Genomic DNA, 14,247 nt, shown 5'->3' on the forward strand with positions numbered 1-14,247 from the left:
CTATTCCTCACCAACCTTCAAAATAGAAGCTACATTTGGGTAAAAGATGGGTATCTGAAAGAAACAGAAGCTGTGGATAAATCCAGAGCCATATATATGTTCCATTTTTCCTAAAATTTCAATTGTCCATAGAGCTATTTTCCAGACTCAATCTGGTCACTGATATGTGAGGTGAGATATTACAACACTGCATCAGTGGAAGCCAAAATTAGACTCACTGTAACTAAAATAACACATTGTTTGTAAGACATTAACCAATTTTTTTTTGCATTCTGTAAGCACCATGATAATATGCAGCCCAATAGTCACCTTTTACGTACCTCTTCCAAATTTATTGAAATTTTTCATCAATTTTCAAATCACATATTTTTAAACAGGTTTTCATTGAAAAATCGATCATTTTCCCCACTGAGGCTCTTTCTTTATTGCTAATTCATTTCAAAAGGTTACATAAAATAGACAAATTACCCCAAATTTTACAGAATGTTGCCAATCTCCAGGCGAGTAACCTCTTGCAGATCTAATGCAGTTTCTCCTGTTCTGGCCAGGAACCAATTTCCACTGTTGGAAGTCAGCTCCAAGCAGCCTTTTGTTTGTTTGTTTGCATCTGCCAGAGGCAAGGCCAGAGGGCCCGGATGTATAAAAGTACCTCACATTCAGAAGGAAGCCCTCAGGCCTTTGTGCCAGTAGATGTGCAAAGAAGCTTAAGTAAGTGCGGGAAAACAGCAACTGTGGATCAGAATTTGCCATAAGGCAAGACCTAACACAGTTTGTTTTTTTTTTTTTTTCTGGTTTGCCACAGACAGATGGAACAACGGCAAAATAGGCTGGGCAAAGGATCTCCTGAGCGATTCTCACCATTGTACACACACAAGGGAAACAATAAAGACACAAAGAGACGGTGCTTAGGAAGGAAGTGTCTCCTTAAGAGCAAATCCCTCTACTGTTCATTATTTTCATCAGAAAGTGGGAAAGAGGATTGATGCAAAATGCTCCTATGCTTCCTCCTGGAAGGACAGTACGTTTGTTTCTGAGGGTCAAACTTGCCGCATGGATACCAGTCTTCACTGACTGGCAGCTAGGGAGAAGACAACTAAGATTTTTGTAAGGCTGTATCTTAGCATCACCTAATAGCTCAGCATCACCTAAAGACCTAAATCTTGCCCTTTGGAAAAACAGCTGGATACCAGATGCTGGATATCAGCCACCGGATATCGCCAAGCAAAGGACAACCAAAAAAGCCACAAGAAAGGTTTCAGCCACAACCATCCAGTTGAACTGTATCTTTACAAGACATAACTGAACTGTCACCTGAAATAAATGAGAATGAGAAGAGCAGAGGAAATTCCTCAGTATTTTCTATCACTGTCTCACCAAGGACATTTCTTTAATCACCACTAAAATTGTGACTGCTGAACAATTCAAGAAGGAAACAATGGCTAGCAGAAAAGAGACACTTCTCAAAATGACAAATAGCTGAAATAAGATTGGCCATAAATTTATCATTGTTGAAGCCGGGAGATGGGTGCGTGGGGCTTCATTATACTACTCTGTCCACCTTTTAATATGTTTAAAATTTTCTATGATAAAAAGTTTTAATTATTTTATATTTGTATAATTTTTCAGTTTTTCAAACAAAATACAGCATTGCTATAAATAGTATAATTCTTGTTTTAAAGATTTTTTTTAAATCTCATGTCAAGAAAATAGTCTGATTAAAAGAAGAATCTGCTCCCAAACACAATTATTCCCATAAAATAGGTTGCCTGCAGACACCTAAAAGGGAATAATGTGACTACATTATCCTTCAGATTAAAGGAGATTTGGGGAGTTTTTCCAAGGAATATGATCTTGAGTCAAAATTTGTGATATGGAGAGAAACTAAAAATCACCATATTCCTATCCACTGAGAAGCTTTGCCCAAAAGGAAATGTCTCTAAGAAAGTCATCCTGCTTTCCAGTATCCATAAATGTGGACTATATATATAAAACACATTTCAGCATAATTTCAATCCATTCTCAGCATAAATGTTTAAGTTCAAAGAGGAAAGCCTTCTCCTTTTTTTTCTTTTTGCCAGCCTACCTCTATATATCTGTACATACTGTAAGCATAGTATATGTGATCTTTTCTGGGCTTCATGCAAAGACAATTCTGTGTAAATGTACAGTTGACTCTGATTTGGAAATCTGAAAATCAGTCCATCTTTGTTACACAAAAATGTTTTACAATTGTAATTATATTGATGTTCACATTGTGTAAAATAACTCATTTAATAAAGTAGTACTTTGATTTTCAACAAAAAAAAATTTGCATATACTTAAGGTATACAATTTGATATTTATAAATAAATATATAAAAATAAATATATAAATAAATATCCATACCACAATCAAGCTAGTTTTGAAGGTTACTCAGCAGTAATATTCAACCACTAAAGATTTAATTTAAAGTCCATAAGTATTTTTTCAAGCAGTTTCTATTTATATTATTCAGCTGAAGAAAACTTTTATGATTTAGTGCTACCAACATACAGTAATATCTGTGGGCCAAGAGCCAAAATAACATGGCTTTGTACAAAACTAATGAGACAAGATCCCCAGTTAAGCCTAAAGGTGATATTTGGAGTGAAATGCATAATAGTTTCGAGAAATGGCTGGATTGGTTGTGGCTAGATAATTTGAAGTAATGAAATAAATTAAATCTTTTCAAGAACAGCCTGTGACAATTTTCAATACATCAACTTAAAACATAATAAAGGGATAATATCTTTCACTCTTTTAAGAAGAAAAGGTAAAAATAAAAACTGTCATTAGAAATCTTATCAAAAACATCAGAAAAAATGAAAAATATTGCCATTTACAATCAACAATACAATAAACACATTGTGTCCAGGAGGGTGCTAGGTACCAAGTATACAGAAATCAGAAAGACAATCCTTGCTCTCTGGAAAAGCGCACTTGACAGTGAGACAGATATAAACACACACTGACAATTTGTGCTTTTTTCATAAAAAATACAAAGTTGGAACAAATGGGACCTAATAAACTTAAAAGTTTTTGCACACCAAGAAAGCCATCAACAAAATGAAAAGACAATCTACTGAATGGGAGAAAATATTCACAAATGAAATGACCAATAAGGGGTTAATATTCAAAATATATAAACAGCTCATACAACTCAACATCAATAAAATAAGCAACCTGATTAAAAAATGGGTAGAAGAACTGATAGACATTACTTTAAAGAGGACATGCAGATGGCCAACAGGCACATGAAAAAATGTCCAACATCACTAAGCATTAGGGAAATGCAAATCAAACCACAAGGAGATATCACCTCACTGGCTATCACCTAGAATGGCTCTCTTCAAAAAGAACACACAAGTAACAAATGTTGGCGAGGATGTGGAGAAATGGGAACCTTCATACACTGTTCGTGGGAATGTGAATTGATGCAGCCACTGTGGGAAACAGTATGGAGGCGTCTCAAAAACTAAAAATAGAACTACTATATGACCCAGCAATTCCACGTCGGGTATATATTAAAAAAAAAAAAAAAAAACCAGTAATTTGAAAAGATACATACACCCAATGTTCATAGCAGTATTATTTACAATAACCAAGAGATGGATGCAACCTAAGTGTCCATCAACAGATGAATGGACTAAGAAGATGTGGTGTATATATACATATACAATGGAATGCTACTCAGCCATGAAAAAGAAGGAAATTTTGCCATTTGCAACAACATGGATGGACTTTGAAGGCATTGTGCCAAGTGAAATAAGTCAGACAGAGAAAGACAAATACTGTATAATATCACTTATATGTGGAATCTAAAAAATACAACAAACTAGTGACTATAAAAAAAAGGAACAGACTCACAGATATAGAGAACAAACTAGTGGTTACCAGTGAGTAGAGGAGAGGAGGAGGGGCAATATAAGGGTAGAAAAATAATAGGTACAAACTATTATGTATAAAATAAGCTACAAGGATATACTGTACAACACAAGGAATATAGCCAATATTTTATAATAACTATAGATGGATTATAACCTTTAAAAAATTGTGAATCAGCGTACTGTACACCTGTAACATAATATTATACATCAAAAATACTTGAATAAAAATAGCAGGAAGAAAAAAATACAAAGTTGAGAGAAGATTGGAATGTAGTTTTCCTGACAAGCTCCCTATTCATTAATATAAAGCTTAATATTTTAAAGTGCATGTACCAGGTGTTCTGTAGATTAATATTTAAATTCTAAGAATTAAGATAATTTTAATAAATAATATTTGTTATCTATTAGTAAGGATTTAAAATATATAACCTATTTGACTTCTTGATGTATTACCTATATTTTCGCATAAAATAAAACTGAAAAATATTCACATCTGTCTTCACTATAATTGACATTCCTTATTCTTACTATGTTGAAAGCATCCACATCTTAGTATCATCTCAAAGAAAAAAGACCTAAGAAGTGGCCAGTCTAGTAGCTCCCTGCAAACAATGAACTCTCTGTGGATCCAAGTGGGGGACTTTCGGGGAAACAGCAATAGATGTACCACTTAGCCACACAGCATCACAGAAGTAGTAATTACCTATGAAATTTGCTGCCTCCTTCTCTTCTTTCTCTATTTCTCTCTTCTGACATCCCCAGTGGTGTGGACTGTGAAACAAACAAGCCTCCCATTCAGACCCAGGAGAATTAAAACAGAGTTATATATTGATATCTAAAAAAGAAGAAAAGAAAAAGAAAGTCATATGAGGTCTTTCTATTACTGTGACAAGAAATACAAAAATAGACATAGCTAACTGTATGTTACTATTTGAGTTAAGCATTCACTTCCATTGGTATATATAGTCTGTGCTTCACTGTGTTGGCAACAGACATCTGATAAAAATCAAAGTCCAGAATGCTGCTCCAACTGCAACATTTCTGGGAAAGAGGTTTCTGAATGGGATTCTTGCATCTGTATCATTCAACTCCCCCAAAAATGATAGCCATAATTCTTAATAGTAATGGTGAATATTTATAGACAAGATTACAAATATTAGTGCACAATTACCTTCCGAGGTAGATAATATCATTATTCGCATTAATACAATGGTATTACATGGTGTGACAGGTTAAGTGTGGCATCACTCAGCTCTTCCTGGAGGAGAGGGTGGACAGGGGAAATCTCCAGAAGATATACCCTGAGCTGAGACCTGGAGGACGAGTCAGGATCCAAGCTAGATACAGGATGGGTGAAGGGCATCCAGTCAGAGGGACCACACATGCAAAGACAGAAAGGTACAAGTAGCTATGCGTGGCCGCCAGAAGTTATGTACAGCTGGAGCAGAGAAGAGCACTGGGGGCAGTGACTAGAAATAAAGTTAAAAGCATCACCAAGATCTTGGTCTACCAGGCTAAGAAGTTTCAGCTTCATGCTTTGGGCACCAGAGAGTCACTGGAAGGCTGTACAGACGAATAGACGGTGAGATTTGAATTTTGGAAAGCTCACTCTGATAGTAGTTTAAAAGCTAGGTTTAAGTACAACCAGATTGAAAACAAAATAAGCAATTGAGAGTTTAATTTAATAGTCAATCCAGGATAGAAATGATGAGGGCTTGACCAAAGTAGTGGCTGGACAGAGAAAAGAGATCTTTAGGAGATATATGATGGAGAAATTCTATACAATTCGTTCAGTTCTAATGTAATAATTACACTTCAAATGTGTTCACAAAGCCCTCCTTTATATATTGTATCACTGAGCCATACAGCAATCCTACGAAATAAGTGGGGAGAGTACAGTTATCTCAGCAGCTCTACAGATGAGGACACCAGGGCTCAGAGATGTTAAGCAGCTTTGCCCAAGGTCCCCTGGCCAGCGAGCAGTGGAGCTGGGAATGGAATTCACATCATCTGCTTCTAAAGTCCTTTATACACAAAACTCAAAGACTTAATGAGAAGGGCTATAAACAAAAAGGGGGGGGGGGAAATGCATGGTGTTAAGAGTTGCTCATCAAAAAAATTGGGTCAAACTGTGTTAAAACAAAGAGAAAGGACATATTTTCTTACAGAGTAGAATGTGAATAGCTCTCTGAGATCCTGGCCCTGAGAGGTGCAGGCCAACCCTTTCGCTGACTGAGTGCCTTTCTGAGCTTCAGGAAGCTTCTTCAGGAGAGTGGTGCCAGCTCTTCATCCTCTCACATCCTGCTAGAGGTGGGAGACACATGCCTTGGAAAGCTTAATGCTGGGCTCTCTTGTCATTTCCTCAGACCTCTAACTTGACAATAAATGTGAAAGGAGTTTAATGTGCTATCTTACCATCTTCTTAATTTTATTCACCTCACCCGAGCAAAATCTTTTGCATACTTGTGAACAATTCTGCCCTCAAACAGACATATAGAATACATTATATACAGGGACTGATTTCCACCTTTGGAATATAACATTTAATGTACTTAAATTATCAGCAATCTCTTCTTCCTATATGCATTGTTATTGCCATATAGGTCAAATAAAAACACGAAAGATAGCTCTTTTAAATTACAACCAATTGATGTACTTTGTGTTGTTTGTGATTTATTTCCCTTCTTTTAATTGGGCGGAGGGGGGTGGGTCTTAAAAAAGGACTTACTTTTCCTTGTCTCTGTTACTCTCTGCCCCACTCAGCAAGCAGAGTGTTTGGAAGAAACAGATGATAAGTATTTGCATTAGCTGAATTGTCCTAATGTTCTTTTATGACACATTCTTGTCCATGGTAATCATTACCCATGGAAAACCACTATCCTGAACTATCAGTAAATATTAGGTATATTCTATAATTTCTACCTACATACTAAAGATTCACAAAGAAAAAATATATATGGGTCCCTTTTTCAAGAGAAACGAGAGAGAAATAATCTAGGTTAATAGCAAACCTATCAGAGCTCTAACAGAAGCAAGAGGGGCTGATGTAGGGCAGACATCTCTGGAAACAAGTGCTGAGTGAATGTTAAATCGAAAGATTAAAGGTGGGTATTTAGGTTACTAAACTCTCTTCCATAGGGAAGCACCCTTGATTAGTTTTAAGACCTTCCTAAGAGAGAAATATTTATTATCTGGAACTTTCATTCCTATGTCAGAGGGACAAAGGGATCAAAAACAGAAAGAATTTCTCGTCTTAATATTTTTAAGACACTAAGCTGACTTAGAGATTTTTTCTTGCATTTTTGCTATAAAATCAATTCTTATCTTCTCTAGCTTAAGTACAGATTATTAAAGTATAAATGTGTATATTGATTAATACAGAGGTTAGTTTCATAGAAACAAGCTTAACTGTGATTTATTCTTGATTGCCATTGTATTTACATAGGACGAGCTTTACTCTCTGCCTATAAAACCTAGTACAACCACATAATGCTGTTGCCCAATTTTATTATTCTTTAAAGAAACAGTCCAAATTGCAATGAGTGTTATAAGGACCATTTGTTTTCCCTGAGCTGTTAAGAAATGTTCCTGAATGAAATGGCTCCATGATAAAAACACTGGAAAATGCTGCTACTCCTTCCTCTCAGAAAGTCATATTTCAGTTAAGAACTCTATGTAACTATGCTGAACTCAGTATTTCCCAAAAGTATTTGACCAGGTAACCATTTTTTTCAAATAACATCATTAACATCTCATGAGACAACACAGACTAAATCAATTCTCCCTTCTTTTAGCAAGTGAGAAAAGTCATTCTGACCCTCTAAATTAAATTTATAAAGCACAACTCAAGTTAGGTGCTGGGTGCAAATAATTAAGTTACTAGAGTCGGGGGGGTGGGGGGAAGAAGCTATAGACCTAGCCCAAAACTTATGCACCAGTTCCAGACACTCGGGGATATTGATTTAGCTATTGAACAGGCCATTGAAAGACCATGCCTAATTCTGAGAAGTAGAAAATTTAGACCCCAGGTAACGTTTGTGAAAAGGGAAATGCACAGCTGACCTCAGATGCCTCTCCTTGTTCATTGGACAACAGTGATTAGCTCAGACACAAAGGAAGTTTCCAGACCTGAAAGAAGACTGATGTCAACAGGACAAGGCAAAGGAAAACAGGGTCCCTATCATCAGGCTAAGGTTTAGGGCTGGGTTACAATTCTACAAGGGAAACCATGACACTCATCAGAAAACATGAACAAAACTAGGTAGGAGAGAACTCATCTACAAGGCCATATTGGCACTCAACACTTGTGCCTGTGACACCAAGTTCCTGGTAAGATCAGCTAAACTTAACTATGGGAGTAATAAAGATGATCGGCAAAGTAGCCACTGAACTCAAGATCCAGGAAGGTGGCTCAGTTCTAGGCTGCACACTACGGTATGGCCACATCATTGACAGACATTCCTTGTCTCTGGAAGGACACGCTCTCATGATTAAGACTCAGCACAACACTGAGAGGCATCATTGGTTCTAGCTCTGAGAATATCAAATGGCAGAGGCAGGGAAAATCAGGTAGAGCCATCCATCCAGAAAGAAATTGTGGGGGGGGGGGAGTTGCTATGATACAGAAAAGATGGGCAGCCCTGTTCTTTCCTTCTTTCCATTCTGAGCCATTTCTTTTCTCCCATCTCTATTGTTCCCATCCTGCTCTTAAAAGACAATGAAAAAGAGAACTAAAACATAACCTCCTCCTAAATTATTCATTTAAAGGAATGGAATATCTCAAAAGCAGTCTGGCAGATGCTATTCTAGCAGAAAACCCTAGGCTGTGGAATCACCGGCCCATCATGCTTACCAGGTCACCTGGTTCCACTGTCCTTCATTTAATTTAGTACTCATTTAATGCCTGCCTACTATGACCCCAGCACTGTAAAAGGAGCAAAAGGAGAACCAAAGCAAATGTAGGCTCTGAAAAACTTAGAAGCTAGTTAAACAGTGAAGAATTTATGTAAGACAACATGCAATCATGTGCTAAGTAGTCTCATCGTCATTAATTGTGAAGAGGTGAGGAACTCCTTCCTAAGAAGTAAACATAGAAACCATAGAATTTACAGTAGAAACCCATACATCTAGTTTCATGAAAACATTGATATGTTTCCCCATATTCTATAATCCAGATTGCCAATGTGGGAGGAATAAAAACAGGAAACAATAAATTCAAGCTAGAACAATTGGAAAGAGCTTCTTGAAAGGCAGTATTTGAGCTAAGCCTTGAAGGTAAAGCAGAAGACTTTCCCATGAGGAGACTGAAAGAGTATGGCGTGTGCAAGGCACAGAGAAAATGTTAGCAGAGGTTTTGTTTGGGGGATTAGGGAGACAACAATAGATGAGACCAAATTAGAAACAATTGTACAAAGAAGAATGGGGAGCTAGGAATTGAGAGGCAGCAAAATTGTAAGTTCTTAAGGATAAACTCACAGAATCATTGAATCATAGAAACTCAGGGTTATAAAGGACCTCAAAAATCATCTAACACAATTTTCAACTCAGTGCAATAATAATATCCATATGTGATCATATAGACACTGCCAGCAAATTTCCAGTGAGAGAAATGAAGTTCTCCATCTCTCAAGAGAAAGAGTGCTCAAATTGTTAGAAATGTCTTCTTTATGGAGTTACCGTTGTTCTCCTAAATTGGTCCATGGAGATATATAAATATTTTCATATGTCATCCCATTTTCACAAGCTAGGTAAGTGCCAAGAATAAACTGGTGTTTACGGCACTGCTCAGCAGAACATATTGGATAGTGACAGTCAGTTCCAAGGAGAGCCTAGCACACAGTTCCAGCTCCACCTCAGTCCAAGAGACCACTAGAAATTAAGTCTATGCAAACAAACTCATTACTGTCATGAAACAAATTCATATCTGAACCTCTCCGAGTTGCTCTGAATTAGACTGAGTTTGGTGTCATACAAGACAACAACATTAGGATTCTTGCCAAATGGAGTCTAATCTCAAAAAGTAAAGGATGTAAGCAGCCTTTGGTCCAAATATGTCTGGTTACAACATTCATGGACCGTGTAATTTCTCCCTGCTGGTGAAAGAACTTGGTTCTGTTAAGGAGTTTGCTGGTGACTCTGCATCATGTCAGAGTGTAGCATATTGCTTCCATCACACTCCTGCAACAGCAGACAATAAACAAGCTTCTACTTTAATTACAAGAAAAGGGTTTTTTCCCATTTTTATTCCATGTTTCTTATCCATAAAGAGTCCTTCTAGCAGGACATGGAAAATCCATCCTCTTTGTAATTCCAATTTCCCTACTGAATCAACTGTTCTCCAAACCATATAAATAGTTGACAGTTGAGGAGGGAGAGGATTAAATATGCCACAGTGGTCCTTCATAATCATATGAAGCAGGGTTTCTCAACCATGGCACCATTGACATTTGGAGCCAGATAACTCGTTATCATAAGGGACTGTCCTATGAATTGAAGGATGTTTAGCAGCACCCCTGACCTCTACCTACTAAATGACAGTAGCACCTTCCCTCTCCAATCATGAAAATCACAGATATCACCAGGTATTGCCAAATATCTCCTGGGAGTGGAAACTGTCCCTGGTTGAGAAGCACTAATATAAAGAGATGGTCTTGGTTAAAACTTACTCTGCACTCTGCATTCCAGAAACAGTTTGAAGTGGTGCTGGCTGCCATTTATGGCTCGCATCCACATAAAATCTGCTGTTTATTCCAATCTCTTCAGAGAAAAGTGCGAACACTCTGTTTCTTGACAAATGACTTTGATTATTAGATTGCACCACAATGTGCATCAAAGTACAAGGCCAGAGCTTTAGCTCTGCTGTCAAGACAACCGCTGCCTCTTCAAGCAAAAGGAAAATCAAAGACTTGTAGGATGCCAGTTGAGTCGGAACCCTGAGCCAAAGGCAAGTGCGGTGGCCACGACTGAGCACCTGGCACTTCCCTATGAGAGCTGAATACTCAAGAAAATTGAGGCATCAAATGAGCTTCTACCTAACAAGCTGCAATTTTGTTTCATTGGGGGAGAGTAGGGGATGAGTTAGGGGAAGAAACCAGAGGAGAATGCAGCATGACAGTCCATTTGCTAATTCAGTGAGGAGTTCAAGACAATCTTCAGAATTCGACAAGACAAAAGCGTCATTATCTATAATTACTGCTTACCAGTAGCACGGATTGATGACAAGCTTCCCCCGCCAATCTTACCCTGCCATTATGAGAAGAGGCGATTAAACTAATTAACAAATCAACTTTTCTGTGCAACACTGGGTTCAATAGCAGAAAATAATGAGAAAAGCTAGTTATCTGAAGGGATGAAATGAGATAGAACTCTGAAGTTAACAACAATATGGATAGGGAGCTTGAATAATTGACAAATGTATACATTTGACATTAGAAAATCTGATGGCACATTGGGAAATATTGGGCTATTTGTTTAAAGCCATAGTTTAAACAGAAAATGCTTTATTTGAACATGAAAGCATATTAACTATAACAATCACACACAGTCCTACATATACTGGACACATACAAATATAAAATAATACGTCAGTATTGAGAAGTCAGACTGTCAGGAACCTCGGTCATCTTGGTCATGGATCCCAACGCAAATGGAATCAAAAAAGTCCTTTCAGCCATGTAGTCACACTTTTTCACAGAAAGAGGCAAAGAACTACTCTCAGACCATTGCTGTATTTTGTATTCCTCTCAACTCCCCTACTCTTGAGCAGTGCAGAGACACTATGTCTTATAGCCTGTCTCTAGCCTAATACCTTTTTAATAGGTGCTCAGTAAGCATCTTAAGCAGTGTTGACCAATGTGGTAGTCACAACCACAGGTGGCTACTGAGCACCTGAAATATGGCTAGGGCAATTGAGGAACTGAATTTTCAACTTTATTTACTTTTAATCAATTTTAATTTAAAAACTGGTAATTTGCTCATTGGGAAGCCTTTAAATATTTTTGGAATAACTTGGATATGTGAGTCTATTTTTAACTACAAATTTTCTGAAATCTAAGTAAAGAATAAGTATCTAATAAAAATTTAGCATTAGAATTGAGATGTACTATAAGAGCAAAATACACACCAGATTTCAAAGATTTGTACAAAAAAATTAATGTAAAGTACATCATTAATGAGCTCTAGTAGTTTTCTGGTCACTTCTTTGGGGTTTTCTATGTATGGTATCATGTCATCTGCAAACAGTGACACTTTTACTTCTTTTCCAATTTGGATTCTTTTTATTTCCTTTTCTTCTCTGATTGCTGTGGCTAGGACTTCCAAAACTATGTTGAATAAAAGTGCCAAGAGTGGACATCTTTGTCTTGCTCCTGATCTTAAGAGGAAATGCTTTCAACTTTTCACCATTGAGTATAATGTTAGCTGTGGTTTTGTCACATATGGTCTTTATTATGCTGAGGTATGTTCTCTCTATGCCTACTTTCTGGAGAGTTTTTATCATAAATGGATGTTGAATTTTATCAAAAGCTTTTTCTGCATCTATTGAGGTAGTCATATGATTTTTATTTTTCAGTTTGTTAATGTGGTATATCACACTGACTGATCTGCAGATATTGAAAAATCCTTGCATCCCTGGGCTGAATCCCATCCAATCATGGTATATGATCCATTAAATGTGTTGCTGGAGTCAGTTTGCAAGTATTTTGTTGAGGATTTTTGCATCTATGTTCGCCAGTGATATTGGCCTGTAATTTTCTTTTTTGTGTGTGTGATACCTTTGTCTGGTTTCAGTAGCAGAATGATAGTGGCCTCATAGAATGAGTTTGGAAGTGTTCCTTCCTCTGTAATTTTTTGGAATAGTTTCAGGATACGTGTTAACTCTTCTCTAAATGTTTGGTAGAATTCACCTGTGAAGTCTGGTCCTGGACTTCTGTTTGTTGTAAGCTTCTTTATTGCTGATTCAATTTCAGTATTGGTAGTTGGTCTGTTCATATTTTCTATTTCTTCCTGGTTCAGTGTTGAGGGATTGTACCTCTCTAAGAATTTGTCCATTTCTTCTAGATTGTCCATTTTATTGGTGTATAGTTGCTTGTAGTAGTCTCTTATCTTTGGTATTTTTGTGGTGACAATTATAAATTCTCTTTTTGCATTTCTGATTTTATTGATTTGAGCTCATTCCCTTTTTTTCTTGATGAGTCTGGCTAAAGGTTTATCAATTATGTTTATCTTTTCAAAGAAACCAGCTTTTAGTGTCATTGATCTTTTCTACTATTTTTCATTCCCTATTTCCTTTATTTCTACTCTGATCTTTCGTTCCTTCTACTAACTTTGGGTTTCGTTTGTTCCTCTTTCTCTAGTCACCTTAGGTGTAAGTTTAGGGTGTTTATTTGAGATTTTTCTTTTTTCCTGAAGTAAGCTTGTAAGTTTGTATCTCTATAAACTTTCCTCTTAGAACTTCTTTTGCTGAGTCCCAGAGGTTTTGGATCATTGCATTTTCATTTCCATTTGTCTCTAGGTATTTTTTTATTTCTTCTCTGTTCTTCAGTGATCCATTGTTTGTTTAGTTGCATATTGTTTAGCCTCCACATGTTGGTGTTTCCTTGCAGTTTTTTTTTCCTTGTAGTTGATTTCTAATCTCGTAGCATTGTGGTCAGAAAAGATGCTTGATATAGTTTCAATTTTCTTAAATTTACTGAGGCTTGCTTTGTGGCCCAGTATGTGCTCTATCCTGGAGAGTGTTCCATGTGCACTTAAAGGAATGTGTATTCTGCTGCTTTTGGATGGAAAGATCACAAACAGACACATGAAATGATGTTCAACATCACTAATTATTAGAGAAATGCAAATCAAAAACTACAATGAGGTATCACCTCACACCAGTCAGAATGTTCATCATCAAAAAGTCTACAAATAATAAATGCTGGAGAGGATGTAGGGGAAAAGGGACCCTCCAACACTGTTGGTAAGAACATAACTTGGTGCAGCCACTATGGAGAACAGTATGGAGATTCCTTAAAAATCTAAAAATAGAGTTGCCATATGATCCAGTCCTGAACATATATCCAAAGAAAACTCTAATTCAAAAAGATACATGTACTGCAGTGTTCATAGCAGCACTATTTACAATAGCCAGGAAATGGAGGCAGCTTATATGTCCATCAACAGATGACTGGATAAAGAAGAAGTGGTACATATACACAACAGAATATTACTCATCCATAAAAAGAATGAAATAACACCATTTGCAGCAACATGGTTGGCCCTAGTGATAATCATATTACGTGAAGTAGGTCAGATAGAGAAAGACAAATATATGATATCATTTATATGTGGAATCTAAAAAAGT

The 14,247-nt window shown here is 36.8% G+C and overlaps 1 protein-coding gene across 7 annotated transcripts in view; it reads right to left on the minus strand.

Annotated features, from left to right (window-relative positions):
- The window catches only part of LOC105068463 (CWF19 like cell cycle control factor 2), a 234,241-nt gene that overhangs the window by 194,277 nt on the left and 25,717 nt on the right, over positions 1-14,247 (minus strand). For 2 of the 7 annotated variants that reach the window (XM_074356907.1, XM_074356908.1), the window contains exon 2: positions 4,609-4,740. The exons of the other annotated variants lie outside the window; for them this stretch is intronic. In XM_074356907.1, the coding sequence (XP_074213008.1) occupies positions 4,609-4,700 (92 nt within the window). In that variant the 5' untranslated portion in view covers positions 4,701-4,740. The remainder of the gene's footprint in view (positions 1-4,608; positions 4,741-14,247) is intronic. 7 annotated transcript variants of the gene reach the window in all.

Source organism: Camelus bactrianus, chromosome 33 (assembly GCF_048773025.1).
Source record: "Camelus bactrianus isolate YW-2024 breed Bactrian camel chromosome 33, ASM4877302v1, whole genome shotgun sequence".
NCBI lineage: Eukaryota > Metazoa > Chordata > Mammalia > Artiodactyla > Camelidae > Camelus > Camelus bactrianus.